The sequence below is a fragment of the Ovis aries genome, chromosome 3 (genome assembly GCF_016772045.2).
Source record: "Ovis aries strain OAR_USU_Benz2616 breed Rambouillet chromosome 3, ARS-UI_Ramb_v3.0, whole genome shotgun sequence".
Taxonomy (NCBI): Eukaryota; Metazoa; Chordata; class Mammalia; order Artiodactyla; family Bovidae; genus Ovis; species Ovis aries.
The window spans coordinates 168261583-168288738 of record NC_056056.1 but is presented as its reverse complement, the minus strand read 5'-3'; the positions used below and the strand labels follow the sequence as shown (position 1 = coordinate 168288738).

General features: G+C 36.2%; 1 protein-coding gene across 7 annotated transcripts; it reads right to left on the bottom strand.

Annotated features, from left to right (window-relative positions):
- TMPO (thymopoietin) lies at positions 1-26273 on the bottom strand. Of its 7 annotated transcripts, XM_027967642.3 has the most exons (9): positions 25711-26273; positions 18468-18594; positions 16181-16339; positions 10878-10975; positions 4681-4800; positions 4486-4581; positions 3953-4063; positions 2902-2990; positions 1-2247 (listed from the first exon to the last, which is right to left on the bottom strand). In XM_027967642.3, exons 1-9 carry the CDS (start codon positions 25987-25989, stop codon positions 1962-1964), a joined length of 1365 nt encoding a protein of 454 aa, XP_027823443.1. In that variant the 5' UTR covers positions 25990-26273; the 3' UTR covers positions 1-1961. The 7 variants fall into 7 exon arrangements, with proteins under 7 accessions (XP_027823443.1, XP_060269059.1, XP_060269060.1 ...); XM_060413076.1 differs by lacking the exon at positions 4486-4581; XM_060413077.1 differs by lacking the exon at positions 4681-4800.
- Positions 26274-27156: the final 883 nt, after the last annotated feature.

Sequence of the window (27156 nt, the reverse complement as noted above, 5' to 3'; positions counted from 1 at the left end):
TAGAGGTTAATTACTTTTTTATTATTTAATTATATTGTAAAGTCTACATCTACAATTTTCATCATGAAGAAATGCTTTGCATTTACATCAAGGACACATTTATTCTAGTGGAATTAAACAGACACAGACAAAAGACCAAGTACACATTAAAAAAAAAAAAAAAAAAAAAAAAAGACTATATGCTTTATCCGGTCCTACTTTTGCTAGTTTGGACCATACCTTTTCTACTAGAAAACTGATCTCACATACTTGTTAAGTCTGATTTATCCTCCCACATTTCTGAACATTAAATGCAGCTTCTCACAATTTCTAATTATAAACAAAAGATGGGAAACATAGTTTACAAACAAAGTAAGTAAAAGTAGACTGCTATTACTGTATAGAGGCAACGCTGAATAAAACGTACTCCCTCTGTGGCTCATCTCAAAATACTTTTACTTGGAGAGGCAAGCATTTCTCACCTAGGAGTAAGTTTCCCACTGCCTTTGCAGAGACCAGACCTGAAAATGTTTCTGGTCAATTGCAAAGTGAGTGGAAAATGACTACAAAATATCTAAAAGCTAAATGTCACACAAGGGCTGATGCAAATCAAAATTGTGTGCTGATCTAAATATACATCTTCAGCTTTTTCTTTTTAAAAAGTATCTATTTCAGATGATATTTAAAAATAACTTACATTTTTAATGTGCTTTATTGTCAATGACTGTAAAGTTGAAACAAATGATTAAGTCAAAATTTTTGTTTTACTTGATTCTATAGAAATTTCAATTACCCACTACTTTACCGAAGTTATACATGAGGTAAGTTTTAGCTAAAAAAATAAATCAACCACAAGGATAAAATTAACCATTAAAGAGTAAACAAAAATCATAATGCCCGCCTCAATTTCAGAGTTTATAAAGTTATGTGTTCACCACTGTGTATCCAAGGAAAAGTGTGTAATGTAGCTTAAAAGCACATCTTTTTGCACTTTCAAATCAAATTATCTTGGGAAATATAGGGCAAAAAACCTTGGCAAAATTTGTTTTTGGTAACAGAAGATAATTCAGTAATGAATCCAAATGGAAATTAAGACTGGTGTTTAAAATTTCTAACTTCTAAACACACACACACACACACACACACTTATTTATCTAAAAAGTATTTTGGTAACGAATTGGATTGATAGAATAAATGTCCTATAAATAAGAAGTACAAGTTTCCAATTATAGCCTTATAGCTAGCCAAACAGTCTTTAAAAACATGTACAGCCAGCTAACAGTTCTCTAAAAGACACATATGTTGCACTGATAGACTCCTGCTAAAATCAACGTCATTTAAATGGGTCTTACTGAAGTAGGACATTCATGATACTAGTTATCTTTTAAAAAGTGAGTACAATAGGGTACAACAAAAACATTACTATTAAGAAAGGTTACAGAAGAGATTATCCCAGTACTTTCCCCCATAAACACCATCAAACTTTGTTGCAGTTACAAAAAGTAGAATCCCAAGTTACTTTTTCTCTTACTGAATCTCACATTTACCGTATCTCTAGTTTTTAATACAGTAGAGAGTAGTTCTTAAAATCTTTTCTGTAAGAATTCAAAGTATTTAAACGTGTAGCTTCACATTATACTGCCATGTTTTGCCCTTCTTGTTTCCCAAATACACAAAAACAATATACATTTTTCTCAAAAAAGAAATAAAGATGTCCACATTAAAAAAATAAAGCCTACAAAAAAGTTCCAGAGCTAAAAAAGGTTATTCATATGGCACGAAGTGATCTCCTACTAGTCCAAAGTTCCAAAACATTAAATGAAGTCCATTTATATATCTTGCTTGCTTTCAATGGAATACTACATTTATTGAGGTGAAATCACATTTTTTTTTGTTCTTGAGTCAACAAGTGTACACAAATGTTTTTTTAATACAGTTATTAAAAATAGGAGACCAAGTTGAATGTGCCAAAGACATATCATTCAGTTGACTTTTTTAGAGTCATTGGATAAAAACTTATAGAATGGATTTCCTTGGTTGGTTTCCATAGCTTGATAGACCAGAAACAAAAAACCGGCCACAACAACAAAGAGCAAAATTTTTACCCACATGGGAATGGAGCGTCCCTTTTTTGTCTTTTCTGACTTGACATCTGCCAAGGGAACATACTTAGGAATATATTTAGATGAATAAGATTCCTCCATCCTGAAATCACTGAGTTCTAATGGCCGGCCAGCAGCCCCTTTGATTGGTCTGCGGCAACTAGCACTGTTGGGAGTGAAAGGAGGAAGAGAAAAATAAATATTAGATAAAGTTATGACCTAAATAATATAAAATGTCATTATCATTCCTAACTTCAAACACATTCTTTGAGGTAATAGTAAAAAACTGTCATCAGTCAACCTATTTAAAACTTCTATACGTTTTTCATTTAGATTCATGTTTTATTAGAAAATAATTATTCAGAGTATTATAAATAGTCACTAAATTTGCCTTTTTGAAGGTTTTTCAGAGCTAATACATTTACGAGATTAAGAGGAAAAAAAAAAAGATAGTTTGGTTGTGATTCCCCCGTGAGGAAAAAATTCAACAGATATCTAAAAGCAGTCTTTTCAACTAGAGAAACACTCAGGAATAAAACTGATTTCCTTCTTGTTTGCTTTCAGTTTAGATTTTAAAATAAGAATTAAGTAATTACGGAGCTCCCAGAAAGAACACTTTACTTCTGAGAACAGAGGCACAATAATTTGTGAAGAATTAAATTTCTGATTATATATGAATATATAAAATAATTATGTTGTATACCCTAAGTTTATACAATTTTAATGTATCAAATATACTTCAATAAAGGTGGGAACAAATAAATAAATAACAATGCCCTAATAGAATACGTCATATACTTGTTTCAGTGTATGTGAATACCTAATTCCTGTTGGTGTAGCTGCTTCAAAGGGAAACATTTCCTTAAGAATATCCCTTTCTACTCTTCTTTCCTCTGTTTTTTCTCCCACCTATTAAGAAACAAACAACCACAAGTTAAAATTTAATATAAATGCACAGATTAGAACATAATTTTAAACAGAAGTTACAGAGAACAGAATGTACTTAAATCTATCCAACTTTTACAACTGCCATTTTAAAATTCATTATTGCTTAATTATCCATGCATTTCCAAAGCTCTTCAAATTTCCTCAGTGTGAAGATATGTTTATGTTGTAATGGGGATCACACATTCAAAAACAAAAAAATAAAATTCAACAGCTAATATGGCAGTGTTAAGTTCCCTCTGATACTTTTCATTAGCATTAAAAGTATATTGTTTCTTCCTGTTAATTTTGTAATAAAACAAATGATCAAATATAGAATATATAAAATTAACATAGTTAACAAATTTTAGTATATGCTTTTAACTACAGTCAATCCAGTCTTCCTAACTTAAGAAACAAAATGATTTTTTAAAGAACCCGATTGCTTTGCTAAATTACCGTTATGCCCAGATCAAAATAACCTTTGATGAAGAATCATTAAAATTATATCATGCAGTTAGTACTTTAAAAAGCTTAATTTTATAAGAGTTAATTCAAGTATTATACAAAGGCACTGTAAAGTCCCAATACCTGACCTTTCAATGAAAGATAGTATAGCTTCCCCCATAGCCCAAGTAACACCTTCAACTCAGATCCATTTTAACAGAGGACATATTAGAAGCAGCACATAAATAACCACTCCCTTGAAAAATGGAACTTAAAGAGGCACATAGTAGCAAGAGGATAGTATTAGCATGTCATACTATATTAGTTACTTTTCACTGTCACTAATAAAGTATGCCTTCAAGATAATATATGCACATATACAGACACACACACCCCACCCAATTAAGAAAGCGCCACTCCCTCCCACTCCAAACAACAAATATAAATATTTCTTCATTAAAAGATCAATGATAGCATCGATCTAAATTTTATTCATTTACTTCAGCTCTTGTCAATGGTTTCTTTGGTGTTCTTCTGGGTATGTCTGAGAACTCAGTGATTGGCAGAATAGGAGCTGCATGCTTGAAATTTCCAGTCACCCTATTGACAACCTGCCAAGATTCAAATTATTCAGACTCAGAATTATCCAAACAAAACAAAGACAACGTTAAAAGAAAAAAAAAAGATAGTCGATTTCTATAATATTTGAAACTTTCCCTTAGTAAAAATTTAGGCATAAAAACCTAAAATAACTATTCAGTGTTTCATATGTGAAGGAAGCCTTATCATTCTTTAAACATGTTAGCAAAAAAGTATCCTTATAACACTAAGGATTCTTGAACAATGAACTATATATATATTTAAATGGCTATATTGAAAAATTCTAAAATTCAGAATTTATATGGGGGAAATGAATTTAAAGTATGCTTAAAAACATTTAAGTTTGAAGTTTGTCAAAATTTACCACCTCCCCAATTCTAATTAAAGGGTAATTTACAAAAAATACCACTTGTATATTATGAAACATATTTACTAAGGTTTCGTTGCTTGAAGCCATTATAGTTTCAGCTATGGGAGTACTCTCTGAAATTATTGCACCATCTATACGAAAATGTTCTGAAGTTTCCACCTGTTAGTTTGAAAACAAAATAAAAACAATAAATATAAAATAACCACTAAGACCCTACCAATCTGAAAACCCAATTCTAGGCAGTAAGCCTTGCATCACCCTTTTCCTCGGAGTTCTTCTTGACCCTCTTGTAGATTCCCTAGTTAATGCCTGCAGAGGTCCGCCTTTTGAAGATCCACTTGTCCATTCAGTCTCAGTTACTCCAGCTTGAGAATAGCTCTATTCAAGCATCGACACATTAAAAAGTCATATTCTAACATCAAAACCTTAATAATGATGGCCATATTAGCCCACTAAGAATCCATTAAGTTTCTAAATGCCAGCATTTGAAAATAACACTCTGCCTTCCAAGTATCACTAAATGTAATGACTGAACAGATATGCAGGCACCAGAAAACACTGAAAATATGGTAGAGTCCAACTAAAGGAGCTCACATATTATAATAAAAGTGAGGGTGGGGGAACACATTAATTTATCACTGGCTCCTTTTGTGATGTGTTGTTCGCTATATGGCTCCAGTATCATAGCTGCATCTCTGGCTGTCTAAATAAAAAGCAGGCTGATCACGACTTGTAAGAAAGTCATTTATTATATATAAGAAGCTAATTTCCTTTTAAAAACAAAACATACATTTCATAATTGTTAGAAAAGATTAAACATTAGTCTTATTGTGTGGTTAGGACAATTTAAATAGAATCACGTGAAAAGCACTAGATTAGTGCCTCTACTTGAAGTTTTTGTTAAAATGTAGATTCTGATTCAGTAGCTCTGGAGTAAGGTTTGAGAGTCTACATTCGAAGTATCATCTTATTCAACTTTGAAACCTCTATTACCAGAGGATTCTTTTAAATTCTTTTAACTAGGGTACGCCCATAAATGATTAGTTATACTAGAATATGCCTAAATTGTCACTTCTGCTTTTAAGCTAATATTTTATATAGATAAGCCATGTTTTTATATCCAAGTTAGTGTCTACTGATTTTAAAGACAGAAATATATTTCACTCTTATCTTAGGACAAGAATAGTCATCCAATAAGTAAGTTCATTTGGCTGGAAGCATTACTACCAAAACACCACAAGGTACACACTTTGTCTCACACACCTGGTTTTGTATTTATCTCTATTTGGAACTTTCCCCCTTTGACTCATAATCTGAAACTTTGGGTTTCTTTTCCTACTACCAATAGGAAAAATCTGCTGAATGTAAACAATGTCAGTCAAAAGACAAATCTGTAAACAAATTACACACATATATAACGTGTGTGCATGTGCTTTGTTGCTCAGTCATGTCTGACTTTATGACCCCACGGACTGTATCCTGTCAGGCTCCTCTGTCCATAGATGCTTCTTAATAGTTAAAATTTCTGGTTATCTGAGTAGCATGGAACACCAGTTTTAATCTGAGGTTCTCAATCCTGGTGGCACAGTATCATCTAGGAAGCTTTTAAAAAACACCAAATGCCCCAACCCCACCTTTGACCAATTAAGTCAGAATCGCTTCTAGACTGGCCTGGGCTTAACAAAATTTTATAGCTCAAAGGGATTCTAATCTGTAGCCAGGGTTGAGAATAACTGGTTTAAGACAATGTAACTGACTTATTATGCATTTCAAAGTCAAGTATTTTTTCTCAAACTAATTCCAACACTGCTACTTCTTTAATAATCAATTAATTGCTCAAGGCCAATAAAAATAATGAGTACTTTAAAAAGACCAAATATTTTACCTATAACCATGAAGGTAAATGAGTGAAGAATCATCCTTTTCCCTTAAAACTGGTTATTTACCAAATTCTAGGAGTTTCCATTTGTTTTATTCTGAATAAATAACTGAGATAATCTCATCAAAATTTTACCAAACATCTACTGAAACTATTACAGTTTATACAAAAAAAAGTTTACATTTTAAAAATTAGTTATCTTTGACAGTAAAGGCCAAGTTCCATTTAAAGATTTTTAAATTTTCTTTCCTGGAAGAAAACACAAGAAACTTATTGGTTGCCTATGGGAATAGCTGGCAACAGGGTAAGGAAGGACATTCTTCACTATAAATTATTTATGCTTTCTCTGGATCAGGTTTATTAAGTTCTCTGCTTGAGGACTGTCAACCAATTTTTATTAGTTCTTGACTATCACTATCTAATTTATTTAGAATTAATCATCTTCACAGAAAACTATCTTTCACAGTGAAAGTTAGTTTTCTGTGAAGATGATTAATTCTAAAAAAAGAAAATTTTTTTCTACCAGAATCCACTATGAAACAAGTGACTTTCAGAAGTATAAATAAAAACAAATTACATTCAGTAATATAACTACTTCAAGTAAGATGGACCAAATAACTACTGACTGAAGAAACTCATTGTTATGTAAAATTAGTAGTTAATGTGACTGCTATATGCTCTGTGGTCAAGATAAGAATTGTAATGTCATCTATGTACAGCAAGATATTCTATAGAAAGTGGTCAATTTATCATGGAGACAACAGGAGGAAGAAACAAACAAACAAAAAATCTATCAGGTAAAAAGTTATTCAGAAGACATTAGGTAGTTGAGGCACATGAGAATGCAGGAACTAGGTTATTAAGGGAGGCTATATAAATCCCACTCAGTAAAAATACAAGCTCTAAACAAATTTATAACCAGTTTATAAAAAAGATAATCAGGATAATTAAAATCCACCTTACTAAGAACTACTGATTTAGGTAAAACATGACCAATATGGTTACTCATATTAACATCAAGAAACAAAGCAAAAATGGCACCATATTCCTCCAGGAGGGAAAGATACTCTTACACAGTACTTGTGGGAATTGAAAATGCTTCAACTTTTACACAGGGGAATTTGCTAGCACCTAGAAAAACTGCCCAGTAATTTCACTTCTACATTTCATAAACTGACTAAAACATGCTCGTTGGTTCACCTTCGCATCATTCAGAATACCACATAACGGAAAACAATCCAAATATCCACCAAAAGGAAAGCTGGTGGTTGAATAAATTACAGAAAATCCATAAAACGCAATACCATGCAGTGGTACAAAACAATGAGGAGGATGGCTCTACTATATCCTGTTATGAAGTGACTCCCCAGGATGTGTTCAGATTAAGAACAGAAAGACAGAAATGTGCAGTGTAGGCTGTCTTTTTTATAAGGAGGTGAGTGTATATAATAATAAAGAGATAAATGTATTATTTATCTGTATTTAAAAAAAGAAACAAAAAACAACCAAAATTTAATAGAAATAGTAACCTATGAATAGAAAGAACAAAGACAGAAGCCAGATTTCTGACTCTTCTTTTGCCCAAATAAAACCACATATATTCTCAATAATTAAAAAAAAAAAACACCAAAGGACAAAAAAATTCTTTCAAGTGACTTTAAGCATAATATTTTGATTTTATATCCTTGACATAAGAAAAACTGCCCCCAATCTGAAACTGTAATTAGCAGTTTTACTATTAGTAGTAAATAGCGTTATTTAGAAACATAGTGAAAATTACATAAGCAGCTATTAAGAACCAAGATACTCAGCATAATAGAAGAGAGTCAGAAGTTTATAAGACCTAGAAAATAGCCTACATTCAAGTTTCTCAAGTTGAGAAACTCATGACCTATTTTCTCTTTCTAAAAAATAAGTATTCCTAGCTCTACTCAGGCGTCCCTAGTGGCTCAGACAGTAAAGAATCTGCCTGCAATGCAGGAGACCTGGGTTCGATCTCTGGGTTGGGAAGATTTCCTAGAGAAGGGAATGGCTACCCACCCCAGTATTCTTGCCTGGAGAATTCCATGGACAGAGGAGCCTGGCAGGCAACAGTCCATGGGATCGTAAAGAGTTGGACACGACTGAGCAACTAACACTTCCACACTTTCACTAGCTCTACTCACTGAGAAAGCCCAGAACAATGACAACCCAGCAGGAAAGAACTCCCTGGCATCCAGGTTGTAGGTAGGTCCCAAATAATATTTTTCACTAAAAAGATTAGGAATTCTTTGGAAAAAATGACTGACTTATAAGAGGCAGGAAATATAAATGAGCCCAGGACTTCTTACTGTGCCAGAAAACAAGAAATTATCGAAGACAAATGGGGTCAATAAAAGAGAGAAACCAACTCAGTAATTCCCAGCAGCTACAGATGGCATAATTTGAACGTGAAAAAAATGACTGCAATTGATCATATATCAAATACATAAAAACCATACTAGTAAAAACATATTATTGATCACCTTTCAAAATGACTAGGGCACTTAACTTGAAAACTGGCAAATAAAAGGCATGTAAGCAGTTATCCTGGCTCTCCTACATGAATTTTATTTCCAAGTAACTAAGCAATTCACAAGGGGAAGTTCTTTATAAAGGAATTCTAGTTATATAGGTAAAAATACAAGTCACATCCCAAGTATTAGTTGTGGCTAGAGGCTACCTAATGAATAGCAGATATAACACATTTCCATCATTACAGAAAGGTCTATTACATAGCCCCACTAAAAGTCTAACTCCCAGTCTACTGGAAATACAGGACATAATGACCCTTGAAGAAGCAATCTGCCAAATCCACAAAGTGAGAAATTCTGTAGAGAACTAATCTTGTTTCAGCACCAAACAAATGGAGGGAGGGAAAACAGTTACAGCGGAAATAGCTACAGACTTAAGACAAACCCTAAAACACTGAGTGATATGTGGAGTTTGTATGCAACTTAATTTGAGTAATTCAATCATGAAAGAGACACTTCTGAAACTGGAGGTGATTGTATGAAGAATGTATAGAGCTTTGAACACAGATATGAAAGAATTATTTACACACACACACACACACAATGCCTCTATCATTCCAAATAAAAATAAAATCCAGCTATTATCTTTTAGAGATATATACTGAAATACTGACATTTTAATGTGTGAAATGAGAGGTGGTTGGAGATTCGTTTTAATACACTTCAGCAACAAACAACAAAACCAAAAACACTAAAAACACTGCAGGGTGCAGATGAAGATAAAACTGGTAAAATGTTAACTGTTGAGGTTCTGTGAATGGTCAATTAAACTCTTTCCTCTACTTTTCTATACAATTTAAATTTTGTATAATAAAGCCATCATCTAAATCCTGCCTGCCATCTCCTAAATGTACTTTCTCCTTTCACTATCTATCCTGTCCTTTGATTTAGATGCCTCAAGTCAAACAATTACCCCTTGAACCATATTTAATACCATCCTCCCAACCTCAACCTCTTTTTAACCTGGTATTTGACAAATCAAGGCATTCTTGTTAGCACTACACCATCTTGCCTACATTAACTGGACCAAAGTTCTCCATGTCTGTCTATTTCAGTGCTCTTCACCAGATCTTCCTAGTTTCTCTTTCTTTGTTATTTCCTTATTCTTCAGTGTGCCCCTGCAGCTCTTCCCTGGCCATAACAGATAAAAGGACAAAATATTTATTCCAGTCTTTGTTCAATATTAAACAAAATCTTCTTTCATTCAAAGTTCTATACATTGTCCATACAGTCACTAAGCTTGTTGCTAACAAACAAATCCGATATTCAACCTAATTACATCAAACTAAGAGAAACAGGGCTTAGGAAATCAATAACACTTCCACTGAGGATGTGTGACTTAAAAAATGACAAAGGAAGAATGAAAAAGATAAACAGTCAATGAGACAGAAAAATGATAAGGAAAAGAACTTTAGGGATAGATCAATCCTTGATTAGTTAATACTTTGTAAACTGAATTCATTTATATCTGTGCTTAATTTTCCCTTAGTTTCTACATTTTCCTTTTGGAAAACTGCACCTTACCTCCCCTACGAAATGATGAATTTTCATCTAGAATAAGGAAAGAAAACAGTATGGTCTTAGGACCAGACTGGCTTCAGAACTAAGGGGAAAGCCACAGAATATAAGACAAAAAGAAAAGGAAAATCAAAGACCTAGAAACAGACACAAATATGAAACCATTACCCTGCCTTTTATCATAACAGAATTCCTCAGGGGTGTCTACCTTTTAAAAATACTGGCATTTCTCTTAAAAAGGCAACATGACTGGCTCTGAACCATGCTTAGCACAGAATCAAACACAAATGAGACATTTGCTAAACACAGCTTTTGCAGTAAACACAGGATACCCTACTGACAGAACACAAAAAGTTTAGACTTCCAGAGTCATTTAATGAACACTTTATTATTGAATGTGCTGGATTCTGGGTGTCAACTATTAACTACAGGCTGGGACACAGGCAGGTTAAGTGTTGTAGCAGATTACTTACACCTGAATACAGTGATCATAAAGCTAGAAATACCTGATTGTGCTCAACTCTTCTTTGCTTGAGGGTTACTGGAGTCTTTGCTCTGCCTTTCAGTGGTTCTCTCTTCTCAAGCTTGAGCTCTATTTTAGAGTCTGGAAATAACATTGGAGAAACCGTTACTCTCTGAAGTACACCATAAACTGTGTCATCCTAACATTACTTGGAACCCTGGTTTTTAGTTTCACTGATATGTAAAACAACTCTATTGGTATTATCTCAATAGACCCAAACTGGTTAACTGCAATTATCTGTCTTTAAAAACTTTTCTTTCTCATCCTTATTTTATTCCATTTTTATGTCATCCACTCCATAATATGATCACCACTTCTTCCTATTTACTCTTTTTTTCTCCCCTGGGACTAACAGTCTGAAACAATGTAAAATTCCAGAGGCTTTTCACTGAAAACAATCTAGAAGTGAGAAAAGGACATTAAAAAACGCATAGTTACCATTTGTTTTGATACAGTGCATTATTACTATACAAAGGTTTTTAAATTAAAATTTAGAATGTGGAAAGGAAGGTGCTATAAGAATTTGAAGAATGAGAAAAACTTGTATGGTATCAAGCTGCTAACACAGTATTCTTGCCTGGAAAATCCCATGGACAGAGGAGCCTGGTAGGCTACAGTCCATGGGGTCGCAAAGAGTTGGACACTTTGTGAGTAATTTTTTTTTTCCCCAAGGAAGTATCTTATTCACAGAAAAGTACAACCAATCACAAGTCACTTCTCCTTCTTTCCATAATAAAGTAACATTTCTTTGAAGAGAAGCTAGTGTATATATTACTAAGCATATCACCATGATGGTTATTACCATAAGAATTCAAATACATGTATCTTTTTATATGGTTCAAAATCCCATTCTCCTAGTCTTGATTTTATCACCATTTGAGGGGCTAGATTTTTCAAGAGACTGATATAAATTTTAGGTAGCTTCCATACTTTTGTGGCCATTTATCAGTGTAACAAAATTAATGTTGTCACTTCTATTAACAAAAAAAATAATTACTTTATCAGAGACAGAAATGGAGTCAATTCTTAAAACAAAAGCTTTGTTTCCATGAAGTATGTGCCTTGCTAACTATTTAGACTAGTACTAGTCACTCCAGTCTACTTCAAGTTTCCCAAAAATAGTGATTTTTCCTTTTTACTATGTCAGTTCAGATAGTTCCATCTTTATTTAGGATTAACGTATCAACTCCATCCCCCCACTTCCTAGTAATTCTATTAATGGCTCTATTATCTATGGGACAATCCTTAACAAAGTCTTTTGTCCGTTAACTCAGAATCTTAAGAATTAGAAAGCACAAAGTAAAGAACCCAACAGTAGTTAGCAGAAATTTGGTTACACAAATTAGTCATCTGGTTACAGACTAATTTCTCTTACAAACTTAAATTTCAATAGCTGATAAAAAACATGATCCTCATGAACTATACTTCAATTAAAAAAAAAAAAAAAACAACCCACAGTCCTCAAATAGGAAAAAAAACCAATCTGAATATTTTCAGCTATACCACTGGAATGTCAAGTGAGTTTCTATGAGGAAATGGAAAAGGCATGTTCATCCACAAATATCTAACTTGTTGCAACTCCAAGAATAAAACACACATACAACATGTTTGTGGAGACCACACAAAACTGTTCCAATTCAACAACTTTATTGAATTTGCAGAAGCATTCTACAGTTACACATTAAAAAAAAAAAATCACAGAGTACTTAGTAGGTACATGTATACATGTACATTTCAAAAGACAAATAACAAAATTACTCCCAGTAAGCTGCAAAGATGGACAGGTTAATCTAAGAATATAGTAATAGCTGTAAGTCCCAAGAGACTGCATTTTGCTTATACTTAATCTACTATTTTCCATAAAAATACAAAGAAATTCAATAATCAAGTGCTTCTACAATTAGACTCTCTCATCTTACAATCATAGAAATGAAAACAAAGAATATACTGCTTTATATTGACACACAGAAACTGGTATACAGTATGATTTCTTATAACTTAAAAAAAAAGCTAATAAAGTTGCTTTGAAAATTTAGCTTAGATTAAGCCAAATCATCCATGAATTACTATACACCTTAGGAGTGTAAGTTCCATCTTTCTTACTTCACCTGACTATAGTTTTACAGTTATGGTGAGACTGCAGTATCCCAGAATACTATTGGTCTAGAGCAGTATTTCTCAAAGTGTGGTCTACCAACTGTTTGCTACCAGTCCATGAAAAAATGAGGCATTTGCACTGGAATGTAAATCAGCACTCTGTCTTTCTCAATAAAATTTTACCTCAAAAATAAACCCTGTAATTGGTCTAGATTCAAATTCTGGTACATGCTTATCTTATCTGTGGATAAGTAACAGTTCGTAGACTGGCACTTTGAGTTGCACTGATTTGGAATATTATGAACAATATACTGCAGACATCAGCAAAAACAACACAAGTGAGAAGAGAAAATATGTAGATAAGTTCTGGAAAGCAAAGAGATATTTAGTAATATTTAAACCACGAAGACTCAACTTATAATCTAGTTAATGGAATTTTCTTAAAGAGCTATAAGAAAACCTTAAAATCTTAAAATAGGAACAACTATTTGAGAAAAAAAATATGATCTAGAAAAGCTTTAAATTGTTAGTCTCATGCTTTCTATATATCCAACTTTAAAAAAAGGCAGTTATATGAAGGCAATTACCTTTATAGTGCAATTTAACTGGTAGAAGTTTGACAGTTTGGCATAAAAGTATTTCAAATTCCTAGAAAAGCTGCCAAGTTCCCCATATTAAAGATTACATAGATGTTTTTATTATTAATTTTACTAGTGTTTATTTCCATGCTTTTTAATTACTTTGAGTACTTCTCTTCCAAATAATGTTCCACCATTAAAGGGCGCAACAGCCAGCTTATTCTTAGAAGCTGGACTCATTTTGCAATCCTTTAGCCAGAGATGGCGGCGGCCTAAAGTGGAAGATCCCATGGTATGGGCAGCCATCTTTACCTCATCAAAGGCAGCTTCACAAAGGAATGAGGCTGCATCATATGCTCTGCTTAGCAATCCAAGTGCCTGGTGCGTGCAACTAGGATCTGAGCTAAGAATTTGTGCAGCCTGACTAATGTCTGCCTGCAGAGCCCGAACTACAAAGGCAGTGTGGGTTGCAACCTGCAATGCTGATGCTGCAGCTTCATAGGTTCTACAAAGTGCTAAGTCCAACTCTTTATCACAGGACTCAGTAGAAGCTGCCCGAATACCCGCTGGTGGAGTGGCATGAGAAATAAACTCTAGGATTTCATCATCTACTTTTGGAACTGATAATATCCGTGTTGCCTCTCTAGAAGAAACTGGATACTTGCATGCCAATGAAGGCAGCTGCCTATCAATTTGCTGCCACTCCTCTTCAATTACTTTTAAAATAGATTCATGGAAGGGGAAAGATAGTTCAGGGGCATCTATTTTATCATGCTGTGACTGCTTAGACATTTCTATGCCTAAAGTAGTGAGTGAGTGAGAAACAACAGTTTTTGCAAAAGACATCAGTTCAGATCCAGGTGTATTTTGAAATGTTACAAAGGAACCTGAATCCTTTTCCTCTACTGACTTTTCACTGAATCTCGGTAATTTTCGTGGAGGAGATGATGGTTCAGTTTCTTGAACATTAGATGGACCAATTCTCTTCCATGTATTTTCTACATTGAGAAGGGGTGTAGAGTTAGAAGTCCCTGGCAAACTACCTCCTCCACCCTGGACCAATAGAGAATTGACATAATCTCTGATTGCCCTAGCAAGTGGTGGAGAAATTACTTGTGATTGCTCAGACTCTTCTAGTGCTTTCCTTTCACTGGAGAGAACTGAATGATCTGAACCACGGGACCTCTTGGTACATACTGGCTGAATTCCACTTTTCTCTCCAAAGTAAATATTTTCTACTGTGTCTTTATAGCAAGTACTGGTGGTTTCTTTAATCAGTGAAGGAGAAGCTGCAGCAGAGACCAACATGGCAGCGAGTTCATGCTGAGGAGATGACGAAGAACTTTTCTCTAAACATCTATCATGGCTAGACTTGGAGGAAAGAAACCTCCCTCCAGAGGCTAACTTTTGGTCCCTGTCAGGCAAGGTTGTGGCAATAAGAGGTTCCCTAGGTAGGTCTCCCTTAGAAGAATGTACTTTCTTAGCTGCCTGTTGTTCTGTCCTGCCCAGAGGAGGACGGGTGGAGATTTCAGGAAAAGAAATAGCCTGAAAAAATCCACCAGAGGCAGTAGTTGGAAGTTCAGAAAAAGGAACAAAATCCCTAGTGGACTTCGCTTTCTTGTGTTCTTTCTTCTTTCCTGTAGAGGCAAAAGAGGCAGGAAGTTTAAGCATTACTTGTGTTTAATCTGATTCTACTCTCTGCCTCTTTGCTAACATAGTGGTGTTGAAGGAAAAGACTATATTTCATACTCAGAACAACCAATCTGACAGATTGCGCCCTGACAGGCAATGCTTATAGAGATATAAGCAATCTGAGTCATTACATAGTCATGAGTTAACAAACAAGTCATATAAATTAAAAATTTCTAAGTGTCAAGTGGTCATATTTTAAAAGGTTGTTTATTTCACATACTACTTGAAAAATATTTATATACCACGGCCAATTTTCCTTAAAATAGCCCACAAAAAATACGTCAAATTTACTATAGTTGTCTTGAAATCAGATCTTCTAGCAAAAATTACAAATTTAAATGCGTATCAATAGAGAACAGAGAAAACATGCCATATGTAAATACTACTGCTATATGAGAAATAAACCAGACATATGTAATAAATCAAGAAAAGATTTTAGTAATATAACACAGAATAAAGAAAAACAAGTGGCAAGATTTAGCATGATACCACATTGATTTTTTAAAAAGTACAAAATAATACCATAGGCAGATGTATATGAAAAAGTATTTAAAAATAGGCTGCAAAAATAAGGATCAAATTAATGATAGTGTTTGCTTCTGTGGAGACGTTACTCGGAAAGGGTAAGCGGGGAAACTGTCTCTACTTGTAACACTTTTTCCTCTTAGATGAGACTTGCAGCAAAAAAGGATACTTGGCAATTTTATGTGACAAAAATCAGACATGGGTACTTTTCTGTTTCTTAGAATTCTCAACAAAAGGTATTAAATTACTTGGAGGACTAATGATAGGAGCAAAATCTATGTATATCTTGGTAATATTATCTAAAATTTTACCTTCTTCATGTTTATCATATCTGATGAATCTGAAAAATTTTTATTTTTTGATTATATAGTTTATTAACATCACAGAATTTTACCTTCTTCATTGTCACTGTATCTGTCAGAGTCATTACTTCCATTCTGTCTTGTGTTTTCCACTGAAGAAGAAATTGTTGGCAGAGGAGTAGAAGATCTAGATTCTGTTCCTTGTTCCCTCAGTTTCAACAGCTTCTTCTCATATAGTTTCCTGGTTGTTCCTGCATTAAGGCAGAACTTGCTTTATTACTTGTATTGTCTTGATTTAAGATTCAGCTCAGACATTATCTTTAGAAACATTAAAATATTACTTTTCACTGTTTCTTCTTCTAAACTTAAGTGCTTAAAGTATTTTCTAAAACAGGTTTTTTCCTGAGATTTTAATACATGATTATAACAATGATTTTTTCTTTTTAGTAGCATGGGATACACAATAGATTGATTTAGCTCTTAAGGACATCCTACTACTGAAGAGCCACATATGACTGAGTACCTTTGATTGAAAAGTTTTGAACTTTGTGTAATTTTTCTAGTACTATGTAGTGAGTGTTGTCACTTTAGTCGTGTCTGACTTTTTGTGACGCTATGGACTGCAGCCCACCAGGCTTCTCTGTCCATGGGATTCTCCAGGTAAGAATACTGAAGTGGGTTGCCATTTCCTCCTCAGGGGTCTTCCCGACCCGGGGATAGAACCCACATCCCCTACATCTCCTGCACTGGCAGGCAGGTTCTTTACCACTAGCGCCACCGTAGTATTTGCCTTTGTAGAAAAATGTTTATAAATAGACTGTACTCTAAACTATTATGATTTAAACCCCACAATTCTAAGAGATTAATATGCCTATAAAAGGCCATTCAGTTATGGAAAAAGCCCTATAAGTCAGATTTTTAAAAATTCAATATATTTGACACACAACACAGTAAACTTAAGATGTTAAATCATAAATATACTGCTGCAGTAAAAATAACCTTTTATGGAAAATGTCTTATAAACAGAAATTACACACCAATTAGATAGCAAAATAAAATTGATTATAAATAATTTAGTTAAACATCAGTGACAACTTAAAACCAAAAATAAGTTTTACACTAATGTATGTCTTTCCCTGATTTCTATAAGAGGAATAAAATGATAAACATGTTTTCTGGAAACAATGTGCATCTCAGAATGCTATGTATAAAGTAGTCTTAAGAGGAAAAGCTGGGGAAGGGGAAATAGCTGTACTTAGTGTTTCAGTTATATAAGATAAATAAGTTCTAGAAATCTAAGTATGGCTTGGGCTATAGTTAACAATACTATATCACATCCTTGAAATTTGCTAAGAAGGTAGATCTTTGCTCTCACCACACATACGAGAAAACCATATGAAGTGACAGATACGTTAATTAGCTTGATTACGGTGATCATTTCACAATGTACAGTAAAACAGCAAGTTGTATACCATATATGTACAACATCTGTTTGTCAATTACACCTCAATAAAGATGGGGAAAAAAACAAACAACTGGCATATCAACATGTAATTTAATATGCTTGATACACAATACACAGGTTCCAGCATCTCCTTTTATAATTTTAAATGAAAAATATAAAAAGTGTATTCATTGTCTGTTTCTAATTATATTAATAGGCTTACTATCATCCATTTGGAAGCAGTACATTCTTATTTGCAACTACACCTATAGATAAAAACTCACAAATCTACAGAATTCAAAATTTTATATAACTTAGAAGATCAAATAGAACTTTCTCATCTTTAGTTTATTGCCAACACCCTCCAAAATTAAGGCATATCAGCCTTGCAAACTTAATGACTTAACAATAACCAAATGATGAAAATCCAGGGTATTTACTTTCAAGTTTTCTCTTTTCAGTTTGTTCTTTAGTGTATCCTTCTTGAATTACAATTAAGATAAGACTTTTTAAATCGCATTTTTAATGGTAACTAAAAGGGGGTACTATGCTGGGAACTGAATAACTTGAGTTATATTAACAAGTCTGTCAGTAACTTACTGATTTGGATTAATCTGGCCAGCTATGTTACCTCAGATTTTCCTCAACTGTTATATAAGACCCATTATGTCTCACCAAGCAATATGATATGGGCACAAAACGAAACAATCGCAACAGAGTAATCTTGAGGATTATATAGTTAAGATTATATAGTTCAGTTACCTAATTATATTTTCCCCCATCTATATTTATATTTAGGGAAACTGAAGTCCTGGTCATAAAAATAATTAATGACAGACAGGCCCTTAGAACAAAAACTCTACCTGCTAGACAAGAGGGGAAAACAATTTGGGGGACTGCTTCATAAAAAGATACTTGAAACTTAATCAGCTTACCCACAATAGGACCAGGGTTCACTCCGTATTTCACAAGCTGATCCAGAAGATCTTCATTAGAGAGCTCTGTTACGTCTAGATCATCTTTATCTTCTGGTCTGGGTTTATCAGTTTTCTTTGTGGCTTTCTGTAAACAAAGTCCAGTTATCAATTTCTAATTAAAATTTCCAAATTAAGAAATTTTCATTTACTATATAACAGTGCATATAATAAACATGCAAATTTATCTTCAGGCTAACTTATACTACAGTAGGGCTTAGCAATTTGATTAATTCAAAAGCAACTCATTATTCAAAAGTATTTTGTAAGTTCAATTATAATTATACAAACCTAACAAGGCAAGCAAGTAACTCAAATTTTAGTTATTACTGTTAAAACAGTCAATTTTGGTTAACTTATCTAAGAAGAGGTGATGGTACCAAAAATTTCAAAGAGCAAGTCTGGGTCTGAACATTTTCATTCAGATATTCGTAAATAACAATTTACTACTGGCTTTTCAATAATTCTTGACAGTTTAAATCAGCAAACTTTAAGACTTTACCATAAAGATTTAATCATGTTATGCATGAAAATGATTGCTTTCAAACAAGCATACTGGAATTTAAGAAGCCCAAATGGATATTCTTTTTGTATATAGTGACTTTAGTAGCCAGTTTTTTGACACATGAAGGAAATCAGACTTTATGAATACCTATCACCTCTGTTACTGCTTTGTTGCCACACAATCTACATGACCATTTCACTAAGACTAGCTGAAAAATGTGGAATAAACGCAGAGAAACAAATTTAAAGGTGGTTTTCAAAATAATTTAAGGAATAGCATTATTTACTGGAAAAACTATATAAACTTCCAAGGTTAAACAGGGGAAGGAAATGAAAGTCTGGTTACCTTTTAGGGTTGTGGCAAATAGCTTCACAAATGGCTCAGTAATCCCAGAAAGCATCAGAGTACTGAATATAAATGGTTGTTTAAATAATGGCCACAAATATCAAAGTCAATGTAGGCCCAGATTACTATTTAAGGCACAAGAGTCAATACTGCATCCTAGAAATACTTTATGCAAAATGGTGAAAATCATAAAGTTGTATGGGCTGTTTACTTTCCAATGATGTGGAGGGGGAAAGAAAAGCCAGGCAAATAATGTACTAGAATTTGTTTTTCAACCAAATAAAAATGTGAAATAACTTTATATAAAGAGCATAAGTTATGACCAACCTAGACAGCATATTAAAAAGCAGAGACATTACTTTGTCAACAAAGGTCTGTCTAGTCAAGGTGGGTTTTTCTAGTAGTCATGTATGGATGTGAGAGTTGGACTATAAAGTAAAGCTGAGCGCCGAAGAATTGATGCTTTTGAACTGTGGTGTTGGAGAAGACTCTTGGGAGTCCCTTGGACTGCAAGGAGATCCAACCAGTCCATCCTAAAGGAGATCAGTCCTGGGTGTTCATTGGAAGGACTGATGCTGAAGCTGAAACTCCAATACTTTGGCCACCTCATGCGAAGAGCCGACTCATTTGAAAAGACCCTGATGCTGGGAAAGATTGAGGGTAGGAGGAGAAGGGGACGACAGAGGATGAGATGGCTGGATGGTATCACCGACTCGATGGACATGAGTTTGGGTAAACTCCAGGAGTTGGTGATGGACAGGGAGGCCGGGCGTGCTGCGGTTCATGGGGTCGTAAAAAGTTGGACACGACTGAGCGACTGAACTGAACTGAACTGAAAGAGCATAAAAAGAACAATGTCATCAACACAAGAGAAATTGTCAACACAATTTTTTAAGTGTCGGAAAAATTACCAAGGGTACTTTTAGGAAGCTTTAAAATTGTACTCATCTAGGATCATCAAACTCAAATCTCAAGCAACCTACACCTGGTATCAAAATAGCTTCCTAGAGTCACTAAGAGTTCTAGATATCAAATCCTTGAATTCTTTACAAAAGGCTTTAAAAAAAACCCAAAAAGACCTAATCCTGTCACCTACTTGAATTTTCCAAATAGATTGGGAAGAAAAACTCCATTGTGTAACATAAATACTTTAGGTATAGATCACTTGTAGAAAAAAATTCCTCCAACCACAAGGATATTAAAATTCTCTTAACATCTATGAATTTCAACGTCTGGATGCAGCCTGAGGTTTTCAAGAACTCTATCTTTGGTGCTCATCACATTCAATACTTAGTTTCTATTAGTTATCTGCACATATGCTTTACTTTTTCCAGATGATAAACTCCTTCAGTCTGGTCTGTTAGCAAAATCTCAGAACTTTTGGAAGAGTTGCCCCTATTTAAAAATATCTTACTCCATTCTGAGTCCTAATCATGGGCCTGAGAATCTTTATTCTAATGTGTAGTTTAGATAATTTTGGATGCAGCATTTAAGAGGATAACACAAAACAGGAGTACTGTCATATTGTAACCCAAGCATCTGAAATTAAAAAGAGTGCCTGACATAGGAAAAGGTCCTTGATAGATGTTTCGTTGAATGAATGAATCAAAGTGCCATCCAATGAAGGGGAAATTAGCCACTTATTAAAAAAAAATCAATTTCTTATTAAGAAAGAACAAAGCCTTAGCAAACCCAAGCAGGAAACCAGCGTCCTTACATTTTCCTGAAACAGTGAAAAACTACAGCTGTACAAAGAAATTTTGAGGAAGAGGCCAATAAACTCGCATAGTGCAGGTGTTCATATCACGACACCTGAGCTTTACTTTTAATGAAAAAAAAAAAAAAAAAAGTCCCAGAAAAGTAATGCCATTCTATGAAATATCAGATTTAATGAGAATATAAAAATTGGGAGTATACATATTTACCAAGTAGTGCAGTATACATGTTTATCAAACCAGCAGTTTCAACCAGGAAGAAGGAAACATTAGCTGCACCGATTTCTGCCTCCAACGAGCTTTGTTCCTTTAAGTAAATATGTAATCTGTTTCCTTTGGTCAAAAATATCAAGTACCAATTAGGTGCCAGGCACCACTCTCTAGTTTCTTCCCAACTACCAGACGATCTCTAATTTTTTTTTAACTTTAAAATCCAAAAGTTTTATATCACCTAATGAGCCACTCATTTAAATCTCTACCATTACCAGCAAAGATGCTGAAAAGTGAAAATGAAGTCGCTCAGTCGTGTCCAACCTTTTGCGACCCCATGGACTGCAGCCTACCACGCTCCTCTGTTCATGGGATTTTCCAGGCAAGAGTACTCGAGTGGGTTGCCATTTCCTTCTCCAGAGGATCTTCCCGAGGCAGGGAGCGAACCTGGGTCTCCCGCATTATAGGCAGACACTTAACCGTCTGAGCCACCCAGGAAGTATTAATATAACTTTATTACTATAAAACAGATTCTACTGAGCATTTATATACCAAATTGTGTTCTAAGTGCCTTACGTATTAACTTGAAAGAAACTGAAAGTCATTCAGTTGAGTCTGACTCTTTGCGACCCCATGGACTCTCTAGTAGTCCATGGAATTCTCCAGGCCAGAATACTGGAGTGGGTAGCCTTTCCCTTCTCCAGAGGATCTTCACAACCCAGGGATCAAACCCAGGTCTCCTGCATTGTAGGTAGATTCTTTACTGTCTGAGCCACAAGGGAAGCCCAACTTACTGAATCCTAAATATCCTACGCGATAGATACTTCCACTTTACAAGAAAGGAAACTGAAGCCCAAAGTTGTTTAGTTAACTCAAGCAATCTGCATACTAAGTTATATGGTAACACCTGAGCAGACTTTGTATACATCACTTTCACAAACTTACCTCATCCAATTCTGAATGTATTATGGTAAAACTGTATTGCTCTGGCATTAAAGGCAACAACATCCAGAAATCCCATGTTGTAACAGCTATCATGTGCTATAGTTGCTGAGTACTACATGCCTTCACAAATGCAAGCTCATGTAATCCTCAATCTAAATAGTTATTAGATTATTCCTATTTCAGATGAAAATTGAGCATCTGATAGGCACTGTTCTTTGCTTGAGATCATCTGAATAAGGGCAGACCTGGGATTTGAATCTGTAATTCTGAATCAGAAGCCCGTACCCTTAACACCTCACTGTAGGTGGTCCATTTATGATTTAACATTTACTATATAACATACTCCTCACTGTTCTGCTCCATGTCATTAAGTATTTGTTAAGAATTCATAATTCAACAGATTAGACCATTCAAAAATGCCATGCTCTCCTGGATACCGAATAGCTACAATGTTTTACACCCTGGAACTGAAAGGCAGACCATCACCTCTGTAAATGTTTATTTTTGTCGAAAATATCAGTAATTCCATCACCAGAAAATACTGGTTACCATCAAGATGGATGACACAGAAAGCTTAGAAAAAAGAAAACTAAAAACAAAAACCAAATTCTGAACATGTAAACATTCTGTCCTATCACACCAAGTGAACCTGCTCATGGCAGTGGCTGAAATCAAACAACTCCTTTAATTAAACATATTCTACATAAACCCATATGAAAATCGAAGGTATACACTATGTCCTTGGCCAAATCCACATTAATGTTTGTTTTAAAATGTTAAAAAATTCACCATTAAATTTGGCTTTCTCCTAAGTTATAAATATTCTTTTAAGAAATAGGACTCTAAGGACTTCCCCAGTGGGTCAAGGAGTTAAGACTCTGCCTTCCAATTCAGGGGGTACCAGCTGGATTCCTGGTTGGGGAATTCAGGTCTCACATGCTGCAGGGTGGGGAAAAAAATTAAAAAAATACAAACAAAAAACACCTGACTCTATACTGTTATTACACATAGGGCTAAAAATGACTGGAACGTAAACACTGTATATACAAGAGGAATAATTGTATAAAAAAGGAGAATAATTTCATATACCGATTATAAATAGCATACAGTATTCTTATAAATTCAATGTTTTTCCTATGCCTAATAAAAAAAATCAACCAGACCCCTCAGTTAAAATAGAACTCATTTTTTACTTAATGTGCTTTAAAACAGAAAATGATGTTGCTAACCAACTACCACTGTTAACCTTCTCAAGTTGTTGATACCATTGAGTCCAACCCAGGGTACACATTTCTGAGTTTTAAACGCACAAGGTAGAGAAAACTTACAGCTATGTCTATGATACAGTTGTTCTCTATAACGATTGAAACAGTAATTGAGATACACGTTACTGGACAAAGGTTCTTTTAAAAAGTTACTTTCTTTCACTCAGTTTATCTGCATGTGTGTATGCTCAGCTGCTTCTGACTCTTTTCGACCTTATGGGCTGTGTAGCCTGCCTGGCAGCCTGTCCATGGGATCCTTCAGGCAAGAATACTGGAGTGGGTTGCCATTTCCTCCTCCAGGGGGATCTTCCCCACCCAGGGACAGAATCTTAGTCTCCAGTGTTTCCTGCATTGGCAGGCGGATTCTTTACCACTGAGCTCACCTGGGAATCTCTATTTATTTGCATTGTGCTGACTAATTTGGATAAAGTTGGTAATTTACTGAGCTAATCCAAGAAATTAATTACAGTGGTTGGTAGGTCTACAGGAAACAAACTCTTGCAGTTAAGAGCCCATCATAGGAACTCAACAATGTTGGATAACTGAACTGAAAATAAAAATTTTTACATTCAGGTCTTCTTATACCCCAAACACAGGTCACATTGGGACATACTCTCTTCTAAAGTTGGAGAAAAAACATCAAAACTGAGATGGTTGTTTCTGTCGACAACAAATCATCATCAGAATAAGAGGAAATAATCCTATCACACACATACAACCAAATACTTTCACGATTCAAGAATGATACATTTGTACAGAAGACCAACATAGGAGTCTATATAAGATTAAGGAAAAAAAGTGCTGATTTAAATGGAAAATATTTCATTTCTCAGCCAAATTTTTACTAAAATATTACTTTTGTTTTCTGAGGGGCTGGGGAAAAACAGGTAAGGGATATCCTTTATTTCAAAAATAAATTTCTTCTTATGAAATACAGTGGCTTTTTTCAAATCCACAAAAATAAGGCATCAGAAACAATAAGTTGAGATTGAATTTTATTTATCAAACCAATATTTATTTGGCACTACCATATGCTAAATACCGATTTAAGACGTAAGATTTTCAATTTCTCTAAAGCCCAGGCTTAAAATTTAATTAAATCTACATGTGTCTATTATATCTTTCCTTCATTCCCATATAGGTAGTCCAGAAAACACACTGGATAAGTTTTTTAAAACTAAAGTTAAAATAACTTTGAAAGAAGCAGTCCTTAATCAGTACCAACAACTCCAAACTCCACTTTTAATGTTTTACAAAGCACTATACTTTACACCAATCAGTTTTAACCATATCCTATTATGATTTGAAGTGACAACCAGGCTTATTAATACTAACAAAACAGCACATAAAAACCCACCGAACAAAACCCAAAATATTCTCAAACAAAATGCGCATTTGCTGGAGCCAATCTGAATTCGGGATTAAATATTTCAAACTGCAACACCAACAAAGCAGAATGTCACGAAATAAACATTTCTCCTAATTCCAAAGGCTCTCCTTTCTTCACGTAAATACACCAAAACAACCAACCTTCCCAAACCATTAGTACCTAGGATTTTCAAATATTTGAGCGTCTCTCATAGGCTTTCAAAGATACATTTTTAAAAGTTTGCTGAATTTAGAGTAATGCTGCCCCGCCAAAAAACAGCCTGGTGCTAGCAAGGGGTAACCCCAACAGGAAAAACACAAATCGTTCAAAAAGCCCTCCTTATGCAAAGAAACATAAAAAGGCGGGAATTTCTTTATTTAAAAATTTGGTTAGATATCAGCATGTCACAAATTGCCCTCCAGGGAGCGCTCTGAGATCCGCTCACCAGTCATTTCGGTTAATAAAGCGGGAAAACGCTCGAGCGTAACCTGTAGCCGTTTCGAGCTAACCCTTCTCAGGGCTTTTCAAAAAGGGCTGGGAAGTCCCGGTCTCACCACCCGCTCCCGACGGCCGGGGGTGCAGGGACCTGTCCGCGCGCAACCCGAGGGCAAAGCTAACTTCACAGCCCACGACACACCACGGCCAAGACGCGCGCCCCGCGGCCCCAACTTCGGGGCTCTCCGCTCCGGCCCCTCCCCTCTCAGAGCCCGAGGCCAAGAGGCCGAGTCGGGCGTCCGCAGACCCAGAGGCCAGCCCCCTGGGCGGGTGGGGTGCCTATCCCGCCGCCGAGGCCCGAGGGGGCGCCCACTGCTCAACGCCCGCCTTTGTGGCCCCGGCCGGGCGTCCTTACCCTGCCGACGGCGGCGCGGCTGCGGCCCGCGACGGCGGCCCCGGAGCCGAGAACCGGGGTAGGTTCGCGCTCCTCGTCGCTGGAGAAGTCCGGGGGCCCCTTGCTGTTGGCGCTGGTGGCGAGCGGCGGCCGGTTGCGCGCCGTGAGGTGCTGCAGGTAGAGCTGCACATACACGTCTTTGCGCTGCTCCCCGGCCGGGAGCGTCACATTGTTGGCGACCAACTCACTCTTCAACTTCTCTTTCGTCAGGACCGAGGGGTCTTCCAGGAACTCCGGCATCTCGGCGGCGAATCCCCTTCCCCGCAGCCCTCACACCCTCCGCTCACGCCGGCGCGCTCGCTCCTCGCCCGCGGTGGGGGGCGCCGCGTTCCCGCCTCCGAGCCTCACGGCTCCCGGCCGGGACTGGCCCCTCGAAGCCCAGCGGAAACCCGCGCACACAAAGCCAAGCCAAAGGCGGACACAAAAGCCCCCGCAAGACAAGTGCGGCCCAGTGCGGCCAAGCCAAGAGTCCGCACCAACCCCAGCCCACACACCACAGCCAGGGGAGAGGATTCTTTTCGCCCACGCCCCAAGAAGGCGCGCCGCCATTGGCCTGCGGCCGGAGGAAGCGCGGCGGTGATTGGCGGGACGCCTCGCGCGGGTTCCATTAGCCGCGGCGCCCTGCGAGAGGTGGTGGAAACGCAGTTTAAAAGCCGCTCGGGCGGGAGCCCTTGAGTGTGGCCCGTTTCTCTTTCCTTTTTCCCTACCCTTAGACGGCGGTAAGGGACAAGTCGCACTGCTTTTTGTGCGCCGTTTCCTCTCCCCCTGCTGGAGAAGATGTTTTTCTCTCCGGGGTCCGTCGCCGCTAACGGGCCGAATTTCAGGGCAGCTGCGAGGACCTGGGGGCTGGGCCTGTCTCAATCCCGGGAAGAAGAGCCGCAGCCTTTCCTCCCCAAACGCTAGCCCTGAAGGGAAAGAAAAGAAGCGAGGCGTGCTCGTGGACGCTCATCTTCCTCGATTTGATTTACTAGGGGGGAGAGCGGGAGTTCAATCCCTGTCTGCTTGCGAACGCTTCTTTTGTTTCTGAAATTTAGGAAAAACCAGACCTCGACTACAGGGCACTTTAACCTGCCGTTGAATTTGTGACGAAATTGTCTTGCCAAATACTGCACTTGCCTCTTAACCTAAAGAAGGTTGGGGCATTCCTAAAGAATTTCATTTAGCTTTTTGGGCTCAACTGCATTTTTGTTGAGAGCCGTCTATGGGTTGGATCCCTCCACCCGTGAGTATCTTAAACCATAACTTAAACCTAAATGCTTAATAATGCAGCGAAATGAAATGATTTAGAAATGCCTTAATAGGCAATTTAAGATTACTGAGATAGGTGCATTCTAGATTTTAATCTTAGGGGAAGCCTAGTGATTTTATAATTAGGCCGGAAACACTAATCAGAGCCATATTAAGGAT

Excerpts from the sequence above, each read along its gene's own strand:
- TMPO (XM_027967641.3), bottom strand. The coding sequence starts at position 25,989 with ATGCCGGAGTTCCTGGAAGACCCCTCGGTCCTGACGAAAGAGAAGTTG. Across the intron at positions 16,340-18,467 it reads GAACCCTGGTCCTATTGTGG|GAACAACCAGGAAACTATAT; the intron begins GTAAGCTGATTA and ends GCCTTAATGCAG. Across the intron at positions 15,207-16,180 it reads ATACAGTGACAATGAAGAAG|GAAAGAAGAAAGAACACAAG; the intron begins GTAAAATTCTGT and ends TTGCCTCTACAG.